The 13,324-nt window shown below is 39.6% G+C and overlaps 2 protein-coding genes and 1 long non-coding RNA gene across 3 annotated transcripts; 1 reads left to right on the top strand and 2 right to left on the bottom strand.

Moving 5' to 3' along the window:
* The first annotated feature begins 357 nt into the window (after nucleotides 1-357).
* LOC133715867 (uncharacterized) lies at nucleotides 358-3,051 on the top strand. The gene is made up of 2 exons (XR_009849247.1): nucleotides 358-1,125; nucleotides 2,553-3,051. It is a non-coding gene; the product is annotated as an uncharacterized LOC133715867 (long non-coding RNA).
* Nucleotides 3,052-3,160: 109 nt separating this feature from the next.
* On the bottom strand, nucleotides 3,161-5,774 carry LOC133715865 (rust resistance kinase Lr10-like). Its single transcript, XM_062142554.1, has 3 exons — nucleotides 4,964-5,774; nucleotides 4,584-4,610; nucleotides 3,161-4,504 (listed from the first exon to the last, which is right to left on the bottom strand). The coding sequence occupies exons 1-3, from the start codon at nucleotides 5,658-5,660 to the stop codon at nucleotides 3,390-3,392; spliced, it is 1,839 nt and encodes a 612-aa protein (XP_061998538.1). The 5' UTR covers nucleotides 5,661-5,774; the 3' UTR covers nucleotides 3,161-3,389.
* A 4,728-nt stretch (nucleotides 5,775-10,502) lies between these two features.
* LOC133716335 (uncharacterized) lies at nucleotides 10,503-11,222 on the bottom strand. The gene has a single exon (XM_062143044.1). The coding sequence runs from the start codon at nucleotides 11,220-11,222 to the stop codon at nucleotides 10,503-10,505; it is 720 nt and encodes a 239-aa protein (XP_061999028.1).
* Between the last annotated feature and the right edge of the window lie 2,102 nt (nucleotides 11,223-13,324).

Here is a 13,324-nt window from a genome sequence, read left to right as displayed (position 1 = left end):
TCGTTTGAAGGTTAATATCCTAATTCTACTACCCATAAACAACACCTCTCTAGGTTTTCAATGGATCATTATCACCACCACCACTACGCGAGGTCACCATCGCCACCTAGACTCTGCAATTCTCAGTCAGCCTCAACTGCACTGATCACCATGAAAACTCGTCGTTGTAATCGGACAACAACCAGCGCAAGGTCATGGAGGAGAGGGACTTCTTCACCGATAACAACAAGGTCAAGGAAGTTTCCACACTAAGAGGTCCAGCAGCATTTTCGGCCCAACCACATGGAAATAAATTCTCTAATTTTACCACAATAATCTACATTCATGGTGGATCATTTCATATGAAGAAATCGAAGGTTGAATCTGAGTTCTTAGTGGAGATAAAAATTGAGGGATAAGGGAGCAGAAAATGACTTAAACCTAACAAATTCCATTAAGTGTTTAAGTATTCAAAACCTAACATTCCATTAATGTTTAAGTGCTAAAACCTAACCCATTATGAGTTGTTTAAGGCCAAATAGTGTTGCTTGGTAGCCTATAAATAGAGGCTACAACATAGAACAATTCACTCATTCATACATCAAAACATCTCTAAGATGATCTAAGTTCTCTCTAGAGCAAACCTCTCTAAGAGCAACTCCTTTCCTTCTCTTTCTCTTATAGGTGATCACACTCTAAGTCCTAGTCTCCTCAGGAGCCGACTATCAGTGCCACCAAACCCTCTGTCAAAGTGCTTCGGTCCTAGTCTCCTCGGGAGCCGACTGTCGTACCGCGACCACAACGGTTACGGAACCAGCCAAGCAAGGGTAACGCCCTAGCAACCCAGCCAAGCTAAAGTCACGCTTTAGCAAGTACTTCTCTCTACTTCCCGGTGATTTCGCTCTGCTTAACCTACAACGTTAAGTATCGACTTGGTGACACAAGACAAAGTCCTCCAGCACGAGGCACAAAGAATCCTGCGACGAGGTTGGTGCTCTCCTCGTCTACAGTCGCTCAAAAGAAGTCAGGTCAAGGGACACCCCCAACGACCGCACCCGAACGGTGCTGGCACGCCCGCGCAGAAAAGAGACTGTTGACCAGCTGCAACAAAATTGGAGCCAAACAGTCCAAATACAAATAATGGAGGTAAGAATAGAAACACTCTTAAATTAATGGATTGACATAAATTTTTTATTTATTTTTTTTTTTGTTGAGAAAAATATAGAGGAAGTTCAAATATAGTATAGATTGATAATTGATAATTAAGGAAGTTATTCAAAATTGTTAGGGGTCTGGACAACCCCCAGCCCCACCCCAAAAAAAAAAGGTTTTTTTTTAACACAGGTTCGCCACTGAGATGAAGTAACACGTATTGGGATCTGACTGACTGACTCTGGGCTTCAATGTTGATCTATGATGCAAACATGCTTGTTTGCTGTTCCAAGTCAAGAAATAATAATCCTTTGTTTGGTATATCTTTGATGAAAAGTCGCATCACATGTGGGTAATTAAAAAGGAGTCAGCATTTTTCATAAATTCTCGGGTACAAAAAAGTCATGTGCAGAAACATCGATCACATAACAGCATGGATATTTTTCTCCAAGTCTCGTTGCTGGGACTAGAGGCTAGCTGGGGAGCGGGGTTGGGGCTAGCTGCAGTTTGAAGTTTCCATAATTTTTCCGGTGGTTGACTCTTTCCTAGTCGTTGCCGGACCCAGAAACTTTCATTCTCTTTCTGGTTTTAGTCAAACATTCACATTTGGTCCATACTTGATGCCCTCATCGATCAAGTCTTGGTCAGTGACAGATCGAGCTAGGGACCGTGGTTGCAGTTTTTCCACGATCGATTTGGAAGAATCATGAAAGGCATAAGAGACGCGTTTTTGAAGATTAGGACGATGGATGTATAAAACAAAACGTCAAATCACACGATGGATGGATGGACAGATCGAGCTACGGAAATGATATCGTGAAGAATCATGAAGGAAATGATATCAATTATGAAGATTCAAGCATGAAAGTGAGAGAAATATCGAGGAAAGTGAGAGACGCGTTTATGAAGATTAGGAGGATGGATGGATAAAACAGAACGTCAAATTCACAATGCAAATTTCCTTTCTAATTTACTCCACTCCATCTGCCAGTCACCAGAACACTTATGTTGAACTTCACTAATTTATGCCATGGAAATTTCGTTCAAAGACTTCTTCAAGTCTTTTAGCATGTTATGACTTCCAACTATCTTTTTCGATCTTATCTTCTCCGAGTGCAATGATTCATGCAACTTGCAACCGGATGTCTGGATCTCAACTTGGGGTGTGAAACCTTTTTTCTTTTGCCTTCAGTACAAACCTCCAATTCCCTAGTAATACTGATGCAAGTTTAACAAAAGGCTGATGCAATTGGAGTGTTGTCCCTCACCAGGGTTTCTTTATTTATTTTTATTTTTTTATTTTTTTATTTTTTTGAGCAAATAGGGTTTGGGACTAAATTAGGGTACGTTTTTGCCTTAATCTTGCCTTAATTTTGGGATTTACAAACGCTTTCTGTGTTTCTATGCTGTTTGCTTCCTAGGTTTTCTTCAAACAATAAGGAGCTGGGTCAACTATTCAATCAAATGAAACTGAGCATGTTTCCCATCTCTTCTCGAGAAACAAGTGGGCTATGCGCATGCAAAATTGTGGTCAATTTCATATGTGGAACCAAAAAACGAAAAGAAAAGAATGAATGATGTCTGCTTGCTAGAGAGTACAGCATAGCGCTACAACAAGATCCTTCAGAAGGAGTTTTAATGACCTATTTACCAGACTTATGGGAGGGGGTAAATAGAGTCAATATAACTGATGTGGACGGTGATTGATTTTCTGTCGAACAAGACATGATTAGAATTCTGGATCGTAAACCTTGTGATTTGGATAGGTGTCTGATTCTTATGAAGACGTGTTACCCTGAAATATCATAGGAAACTAGATGATGGGAATTGACTGTTAAATAGGAAAATAAAATTGTTTAGCAAATTAACTTGGATAGGTGTTTTTCCGAGCATAACAGGATTGATCGAACTCTCCCTTGATCCATGGGTGTGGAATCTTTAATTAGAACCTGGCTGGTGGCATAGGAGCTCTCCTGGCCATAACAAACTCGGCATAGAAAGCCTTGACCACCTGCAGGTGTATGGCAAGATCAATACTCGATCTTGAAGGGAAGCATGTGTGCTTACTTGATTATACAACACAAATAAGTAGTACATTGGATACCCTATATAGTCTACTCAGAATCCAAACTTGAAATGTGAGAACTATACAGACAATTTTAGAACTACCTGAATACATTTCTATGGGACTCATGCACAGGTAACTCAATTGACTACTTGACGTACATAAGTATGTTTATAGTCTCTAAACCTAGATATTACTCTTCTAACTCAGGAATTGCTTCTAGTTGGAGATTTAAATTTCTTGAAGGTGTACTTGTATTTGTTCCTGCTGGACCCTGAGAGGCAAAAGGATTTTGAGGCATGGTTAAGTTTTCTCCTCCTTCCAACATCTGAACCACCCTTTGCATAGAAGGGCGATCTGCAGGGTGCCATTGAATGCACCAGAGACCTACAATCGCAAGTCTCTTTGCAATTTTAGCATCTCCTTCTCCCCCTACATTGATAGGTAGGTCGTCTTTTTCTTCTAGAAGATTATAGATCCATTCTGGGTAGTAAACTTCATTGGTGTTCTCTGTGGTTGAACCAATGTTCTTTCTCCCTCCTACAATCTCAAGCAGTACCATTCCATAGCTATAGACATCTGACTTATAGGACACATTTCCGAAGTTCCTGGAGAACACTTCAGGTGCAATGTACCCCATCGTTCCTCTGGCGGTAGTCATTGACACTATACTTTGATCCTTGGAACATAACTTGGCCAAACCAAAATCAGAAATCTTTGCGTTGAAGTTATGGTCTAGCAAAACATTATGGGGTTTGATATCAAAATGTAGGATCCGTTGATTGCATCCTTGGTGCAGATATTCAATTCCTTTTGCTATTCCAAGAGAAATATCTTGCAACTTACCCCAACCAAGGAAAGAATTGTTATTGTCTGCTGATGAAATGAAATCCTGTAGTGAACCATTAGATAAGAAGTCATAAACAAGAGCTCGTCTAAATCCATCCGCGCAGAATCCAACCAATCGAACCACATTGACATGGTGGATATGTCCCATTGTTCCTACTTCATTTATAAACTCGGAACCATTGCCCTTAGTACTATTGAGGACTTTCACCGCAACAAAACATTCAGCAGAAAGTTTTCCCTTATAAACAGTCCCATAGGCTCCTTGGCCTAATTTTTCCTTGAATTGATTTGTAATCCTCTTAATATCGGCATAAGAATATCTGCTTGGTTTGAGTGTTCTGTAATCCTCTAAAAATACTTCAAGTTTTAATTGATTCTCTTTTTCTTTCCTGTCAGAACTGTAGACACGATAAACTGCAGCGACAAGTAGTACGAGTACAAATGAACCCAGGGATGCACCTGCAAATTTATGCTGTCAGTAAATAGTGCCACTAAATATCGACATGAAACAGAGGAAGAAGCTAGTCAAACAACTCACCTGTTGCTACTAACTTTTTTTGTGAACCTGTAGAAGATAATAGCAAAATCAGACTACCATGTTTGACAAATCAATTATGTATGCGAGTTAAGAACTATTACTAGGACATAATACATAAATGCTGTCACATTATAAGGAGTCAAGGACTCTAGGTGATAGCTTTTACAGATGTAAAATGCAACAAACTGAGCTTCATATAATTCCTTCGTGTACCGATTGTTTAAGTTTCTATCCCATTACTTATGCAAATATGCGAGTGAACTGTCATATGCACATGCTAATATGTATATCTCTCATTTCATGAATACATGAATAATCATGATGTGAATGTGTGATTGGAATGTGTAACAAATATAGCAAAATATATGTTGCTCTTTTACCTCCTTTCCTATAAAGACATTCAGTTTCAGTACTTTCGGTGCCATTCTTCAGTCTACATTTGTTGCCCTGTGCTTCGCATAGTTGACAACTTGGTTCCGACCATTCCACATCAAGATGTTGAAAATAATACCAGCTGTATGGAAGTGAATAATTATACATCTTTGTGCAAGACAGAAGGTCAATGCCGTCGGTGTCATCCTCCGAATAAAACCAATAAATTTGGTAGCCAGCAAGGCCTTCAAAACAGGGGACTTGAGAAAACGCCCGTAGCCTTTCGGCTACGGGCGTTTTCTCAGCTGAGGAACAATTGAACAAGGTAATATCATTCATTTGGCCTTCCGAGTAGTGGAAGGGAGAGATTGACATGTTCTGGACTTTCAATAGCTTCACCAGCAAGCAATTTTCTGGGTCATATAGCTGGATTTTCTGAGTCTTATAGTCTATGGTTTTGATTGCTAATTTGACTGGGATTGGCAGCTCAAGAATGGTTTCCCGCTTTTCATTGCAGGATACAAGAAATCCAGGATACCCACAATTTTCTGGGTGGCGGCTACCTTTGAGGCTAAAAGGGAATCTGATAGCTGGGCCATGTTTCCGACACTTCAAAACTCTGCAGGTGTTCTGGTTTTCACAAAGGACTTTGGATGAGAAAGCCAGGAAGACGAAGCAAAAGAAAGAGATGAGAGTTTGCTGCATTTCTGTACTAATGCCCAGTGTTTCTCGTGGGCAGAGTAAAATGGTATCTGATATTTAATATATTTGAAATGGCTTCCAATAATAATTTGGATCATTTGGATGGTATATGAAGATAATTAAGAGAAAAGTCTTCCACTCACAACTCACAAGTCAAAAAAAAAAAAAAAAAAGTGCCGAGTGGTCCTTTAGGTTTATCTTTAACACTTTTTTTTTTTTTTTTTGGATCAAATAACATGGGCCCAGCTTGATTTAATGATTGTGAACCCATTTTCAATACCGAAATTTTCTACGGTCAGCAACTCTGAGAGATGTCTTGCGTAATGAAAAAGTTAAATTCATTGCCGGATTTGCTCATGATAAAGGGGAGTGTATTTCATGCACCTATGTGCAACTGCACTGACCATGTGATAGTCACGTGGCTGTTAAAAAGTAGGCTTCCGTTAGTCATAAGTCAAGATTTAAGTTATAAGACAAAAAACAGTAAAAAATAAATTTTACCAAGACCTCTCACCCAATCACCCCCCCTCGAATACGAATAAGATCAGCTCTCTGATAGTCTAATCACAAGTTCACAACCTCTCACCCACCTCACACAATCACACATAAACACCATCAAACCCCATTTCAGAATGAATGAAGGCTCTCTTCTCCTCCATCTTGATCATGATGAGCTTCATTATTGAGAATCTCCAGAAGCAAATCTCCACAATGCCCATAAACCAAGAGGTCCTACCGGTCTCCCAGGGCTCTGGCCTGGACCAGGCTCCAACTTTCCGGCGAAGGCTATCATCCCTCTCCCTCAAGCTCCTGCCCATCTCCTCCCCAGCCACCACCTGTGTGTGTGTGTGTGTGTTTTTTTTTTTTTTTTTCCTTGTAAGATAATGATAATCACATAAATGATTATTAAATCGGTAATTGTCAATCAACCGTAGGTTTTAGGTCTGAACTATTGATGTTCCATCTCAAATTTTTCTAAATTTTAATGGTACTGTACATTGGGCATCTTTACCTCTTGCATTTTATATATAGTAGAGAGAATTAAATGACGATTAAGTTTAATATTTTTACATGGATAAACAGAGCTTAGTCATACAAAGTGTAGGAGCAAGCTACTTCACATGGTACATATTGTCACAATATAATTACATGGCTCGGGTCAAATCTAACATTTCTAATTTAGAATGTTTTGTGCTTGTTGTACAAAATGAAACATAGATTTCAATCCACTTAATCAACCATAATTACCTTTATACGCCTTTATTTATATATAAGATTCCTCAAAGGGCAACCCCATCAAGACATTAGAAACTGCTAAAACCGACCGTTAGATGAGAGGAATTGAATATTTTATGCGTGTTGAAAAAAATCTAGCTAAATTCGTATTCGTTTCGACTTAGATCTTCTTGGTCAACTGTAATTACCTTTGTAAATGTACATTTATATATTAGATTTCTCATTGGGCAACCTTATCAAGACATACAAAATTTAGGAAACCGACTGTTGAATGAAAAACTTGTAATATTTTATGCATATTGTGAAAGATTGAGCCGATTTTGTCCTTCTTTAGACTTTGATGCATTTTATTCAACCCAGGTTTCTTTCATAACTCTATATTTATTAATTAGGTTCCTCAAAGGGCAACTCCATTGAGGCATCCGAATTTGGGAAAACCGATCGTTGGATGAGACGATTGGAATGTGTTATGCATGTTGTGTAAAATTCAACCAATTTCATTCTTCTTTCGAAATCGATCCACTTCGTCCACTTAAGTTACCTACATAACTCTACATTTATTAATTAGATTCTTCAAAAGTCAACCCCATCAACACAGAAATTTGAGAAATTGACCGTTGGATATGACCATTGGAATATTGTAAAAAATTTAGCAAAATTCATTTACTTGTCGACTTTGATCCGCTTGGTCATCCTATGTTTCATTTAAAATCCTAAATTTATTTATTAGATTCTTCAAAGGGAAACACCTTCAAGGGATATGAAACTTGAGAAATCGACCGTTAGATGAGATGATCGGAATATCCTATGTCTTTCGTAGAAAATTTAGCCAATTTCGTCATAATTTCAACTTCGATCCACTTGGTTAACCGAAGTAACATTTATAACCAATTAATTGGCCGATTTCATATCGACCATGAACCATGCCAATTTTTTCATATGGCGTGTATAACTACATGGTGGATACATGTGAAAGGTTAAAAACAAAAAAATTATAATTTATAGTTTACGGGTCATAATAAATACCGATGTGCCTACATATTTGTATATTGCATCTAAAGTGATGTTAACCTTTCAAAATTCACAACGTGGTGAAAAATGAATTTGGCTAAACGAACCATTGCACGAGAATATTGGAATGTTTTATGGTTGTTGTAAAAAATTTAGTTTATTTCGTCTTCGTTTTGATTTCGATCCGCTTGGTCAACCATGATTAACTTTATAACCTTATATTTATATATTAGATTCCTTAAAGGGCAAACCCGTAGTGATAAATGAAATTGGAGAAACCGGCCGTTGGATGTGACGCTTCGTTTCTCAGAAAAAGAAACACTCAAGTATTAAATTTAAAAAATGGTTACCAAGTCAATGTAAAGTATAATTTTTTCCATACTCAAAAACTTAATTTAAAAAATTATTTGTAAAGTATAATTTTTTCCATTTTTTTGTTCTTTTTTATTTGAACATTTTATTTTTGTCTAATGCAGCTTATTATAAATTAGACCAAAAGAAAAATAAAGTAAAATAATTAAAAAAAAAATGGAGACTCGAACCAACGCTCCCTACTTCATTACCTTCTGTCTTAGCCACTGCTCCAGCATTTGCAAGTGGTCATTATTTTCTTTAAATTTTATTTAACGAGCTATTAAAACAGAATCTGAGATTTTGTTGAATCTTCTTCGACCTTTTCCAGAACCTGGGTTTTCAATCTTCTTGCTACATCAAATGAATAATCAGATTTCAATGAATCAGAGGCATCGAGTTATGAACCATACTGATCAAATATGAATCCTATATGGATGGAAGCAGTGGCAGATCCAGGATTGGAACCTTGGACGGGCTGGATTTCTTAAACAAAAAATTATATATATATATATATATATATATATATATATATATATTATGGAGAATCTCGACGGTGCGAGAGAATTTTATTAATTTGGATTAAATACTTGTTACTCCTCGTACTTTTCCCTGAAAAACAGTTTAGTCCCTCGCCTTTTAAATTAAACTGGATAGTCCTTATTCTTTGCAAATCTCACACAACAGGTCCAAAATAATCCAAAATGACTATTATGCCCCTCATTTCCTATTTTTATTATTATTTTAAGTTTTTTCTCTATTTTTTTAAATTTTTCTCCTTTTTTTTTATTTTTATATTTTCTCTCTCCCTCCTTCTCTCTCTCCCCTGACCTCTCGCTCCCTCTCTCTTCAGCACCAGCAGCGCTAGCAGTGGCTGATCCCACATTATCTCCCTCACCTCCTCCACCTACGGCCTCCTCACCATCGACCCGCCACCGTCACCATCGCCCTCCCCTGGCCCGAGCCTCGTGGCCAGCGATCTCTCTCTCTCTCTCTCTCATCAAATCCCCAAATTTGAAAAACTCAAAACCTCCTCTCCCTGCTTCTGCAAAATCAAGCTCACCAACTCCCCCCACCAGTTCTTCGTCGTCCCTCTCATCGTCGGCCACGACGCCACCCGCTCCCACTCCCACTCCTTGAACGCCTGCTTCAACCTCACCAAACCCAAAATCGAAACCCTAGCCTCTCCATCTTGTTCTTCTTCAGTTCTTCTGTTCTTCGACTTCTTCCCTTCTTCGTTCTTCCCCCATTCAATAATCCAAAAAAATTGAGAACCCTCATTTAATCTAAAATACCAAATCGGCCAATCCCCGCAAACCCTCATTCAATCATCTCATTCATCTGAAATCCCAGCAAACCATAAACCTTCTATCTTCACTTCTTCCCCAATTCGAAAAGACGAAAACCCAGAAAACCATCCAACTAGTTCATGTCAAATACGAAATCAGCAAATCCCAAACCTCGCTCCTCATTCAATCTTCTGAAATCCCAAATCCCAAACCTCAATCCTCATTCAATCTTCTGAAATCCCAAATCCCAAACCTCCTATCAGCGCTCTACTTATAATGTTCTTGAGCTTTTCTGGGCTCCGAAGCCAACATAGCTTCCTGGGTCTTAGCGTTCGGGGTGGCGGTGTTGTCGGGGTGGCGGATCCATCTTGGCGCTCTACAACGAGTACGATCTCTCCGGCATCGAAGTCGTCGAGGAGGAGCTCGGCTGGGTCAGAGAAACCGACGACAAGTTGCGCGGCGAGGCCATGAAGGCGTTGGAGCTAGGGATGGAGGGGTTGAATCATGGGGAGGTGGCCATCAGGTTGCAGGTGTTCTCCGGTGGTTGCAGAGGGAAGAAAAGAGAGGGAGCGAGAGGTCAGGGGAGAGAGAGAAGGAGGGAGAGAGAAAATATAAAAAAAATGGGGAGAAAAATTAAAAAAATAGAGAAAAAAATTAAAATAATAATAAAAATAGGACATGAGGGGCATAATAGTCATTTCAGATTATTTTGGACCTGTTGTATGAGATTTGCAAAGAATAAGGACTATCCAGTTTAATTTAAAAGGCGAGGGACTAAACTGTTTTTCAGGGAAAAGTACGAGGAGTAACAAGTATTTAATCCTATTAATTTTAAAAAAAAGGTACACCTAGTCAGGGGGGGGACGTAGTGAGCCTTACCCCTCAAATGTATATCTATACAAAACTAAAAAACAAAATCAACAACAAATAAACGTGCAATGCAATACAAGAGCCTAAACTAACTAAATCTAACTCTAACTCTACGAGTTCCAGAAGCTTCAAAGTCTTTTATCACCGATTCATTGTCAATAGATTCAGCATATTCCTTATCAATGTGAAGGACCATACAATCACCAAGAAACTCATCTTCCATCTTGTTTCTAAGTTTATTCTTAATGATGTTCATAGCTGAAAATGCTCTTTCAGTGGTCGCCGTAGAAACAGGAATAGTCAAAACTAGACAAATCAATCTATAAAGCATAGGGAAAAATTCTGACTTCCTTGTTTGAACCAACATTCTGCACAAATCAGAAATGGATTCCAAATTCTGGAACTTTGGATCACTACGCATATCTTTCTCATAATATGCACACTCTAATTCTAGAGCAAACATTTCATTATCAACAAAATCTTCAGGATAAAACTTCTTTGCAAGATTGCATGCATCTTCAGTTTTAAAATTCCTGAAGTTATCACGAGGATCCAAGGTTGAACTAAGTATAAGAAGTTCAGATGTTTGGTCTGAGAATCTTCTATTCAACTCACTCAACTGAAAATCAACTAAAGCATTGAAGACATCTATATGGTAATGATGCTCAACTGTAATGAAACCTCTTTGTTGGCAACCACGACCTGTACCATCCTTATAACGAGCATTCATATCAGGCATATCAATATCATGCTTTTCACAAAAAGATTCTACATTTCTTACCAAGTCATCCCAACCTTCTTCTCTCATCTCTTGAAAGAGTACCTGGTGTAGTCGGAGATGGAGAGTTGGAGACGACGAACTGACGAAGTCTAGTGGTGAAACTTTGAATAGGCCGTAGATCCGTCGAGAGAGTCCGTCGAGGAAGACCGAGAGAGTCCGTCGAGGAAGACCGAGAGAGTCCGTCGCCTACTCGCCTAGTCTTGATGAGTGAGAGTCCGTAGCCGGAGAGAGTGACTGGGTGGGAGTCCGTCACCTAGTCTCAATGAGTGAGAGTCCGTCGCAGGAGAGAGACAGAGAGTGACTGAGTAGCGATGTCCGTCGCGGACTCGCGGGAGAGAGTGAGTGAGTGACTCTGTGACTGAGTAGCGTCGTAGGCTCGTAGCGTCGCTGCGTCGGTGGCGATGTCTCGATGACTCGATGAGACCGAGGTTTTGCACTTCTGCAGCGAGACTGGGCTTTGTCTGGACTCTGGACAAACGGACCCCTATTAAAAAAAAAAAAAAAAAACATATATCTAATTTTTTTTTTGGGCTTCAAAATCTCGGACGGGCTAGTCTATGAATGGATCCGCCCCTGGATGGAAGAAATCATGTGCTCATATACATTGCTTGAATAATACAAATTACCGATCAAAAATCTGTACAGATGAACCAGAGGCATCGAGGACCATACAATAGATCGAAAGTTCTTCCGTCCATATTCAATAAGAGAAAAAGAAACTGGTACAAACTCAAAGCGAAAAAGAAAAGAGCTAGTTTGACGATGCCGGCGTGGGTTTGAGACGACGGCCTTGAAGAAGCGACGTCGGCGAAGTAGACAGGCGAAATGGGTCTTGCCGCCGTTGATGGTCTGTGCCTTCTTTCATAACTACTCTGGGTTTACTCAAACAAATTTAACTTGTTGATTTGTTTATTCTTTTTTTTATTCAATCTGTTTGAAGTAAACGTTGACTGTTAAGGAAAGTTAATATACATGGATGGTGTGGATTTCATAAATGACTGACCCCACATATGAATGGCTGAGATTGCTTTTGGTATTAAAATAAGCGTCAGTGCAACTACACTGTCGGTGCATAGAATCCGTTTCCATGATAAAGCAACGTGCATACATTTTTACAATCTTCAAAAATCCGACCTAATTAGATAAGTTATCTACATCCCTCTCAAAAGGCTTTAACTAGAGTAGCTCAATCTGATTCAATTTCAATCTCATCACAAGCTTGATGTACAACCACCAACAAACCTGCGCGGAGGGACTCCACTTCATTTTGTAACGCTGACCGTGCATAGGGGAGGTGATGAGCCAAGGCAGCTACACACTCTCCATTCACAATTTCACATCCTGGACTGCAAAAACTATCCCTAAGTAATTTAGTTCTTTGAGGTGCGATCGAAAGATTTTATCATTTGGTACGTGGAGTTCCAGCTTCTTAATTGGATATTACGTGGGACGAATTGATGGACTATATGATATTATGACTCATCAAGTCCTGGTAAATGTGTTTGGCTCCAATTTTGCTACAACTGGTCAACAGTCTCTTTTCTGCGCGGGCGTGCCAGCACCGTTCGGGTGCGGTCGTCATGGGTGTCCCTTGACCTGACTTCTTTCAAGCGATTGTAGACGAGGAGAGCACCAACCTCGTCGTGGGATTCTTTATGCCTCGTGGTGAGGACTTTTGCTGAGCTTCTTGAAAATCACAATCAATACTCGATGTTGTAGATCGAGCAGAGCGAGAACCACTGGGAAGTAGAGAGAACTTGCTAAAGCGTGACTTTAGCTTGGCTGGTTTGCGAGGGCGTTACCCTTGCTTGGCTGGTTCCGTAACCGTTGTGGTCGTGGTACTACAATCGGCTCCCGAGGAGACTAGGACCGAAGTACGTTGACAGAGGGTTTGGTGGCACTGAAAGTCGGCTTCTGAGAAGACTAGGACTAGGAGTGTGATCACCGGTAAGAGAAAGAGAAGGAGAGGAGTTGCTCTTAGAGAGGTTGCTCTAGAGAGAACTTAGATCATCTTAGAGATGTTTGTTGAATTGTGTTGTTCTCTGTTGATACTTGTTGTAGCCTCTATATATAGACTACCAAGCAACACTATTTGGCCTTAAACAACTCATAATGGGTTAGGTTTTAGC

This window comes from Rosa rugosa, chromosome 6 (genome assembly GCF_958449725.1).
Source record: "Rosa rugosa chromosome 6, drRosRugo1.1, whole genome shotgun sequence".
Taxonomy (NCBI): Eukaryota; Viridiplantae; Streptophyta; class Magnoliopsida; order Rosales; family Rosaceae; genus Rosa; species Rosa rugosa.
This window is presented reverse-complemented; position numbering and strand designations above follow the sequence as displayed.

Coding starts and splice junctions, on each gene's coding strand:
- LOC133715865 (XM_062142554.1), bottom strand. CDS start 5,660: ATGCAGCAAACTCTCATCTCTTTCTTTTGCTTCGTCTTCCTGGCTTTC. Junction 4,611..4,963: donor ATGTCTTTATAGGAAAGGAG/GTAAAAGAGCAA, acceptor TATCTTCTACAG/GTTCACAAAAAAAGTTAGTA. Junction 4,505..4,583: donor AAAAAAGTTAGTAGCAACAG/GTGAGTTGTTTG, acceptor ATAAATTTGCAG/GTGCATCCCTGGGTTCATTT.
- LOC133716335 (XM_062143044.1), bottom strand. CDS start 11,222: ATGAGAGAAGAAGGTTGGGATGACTTGGTAAGAAATGTAGAATCTTTT.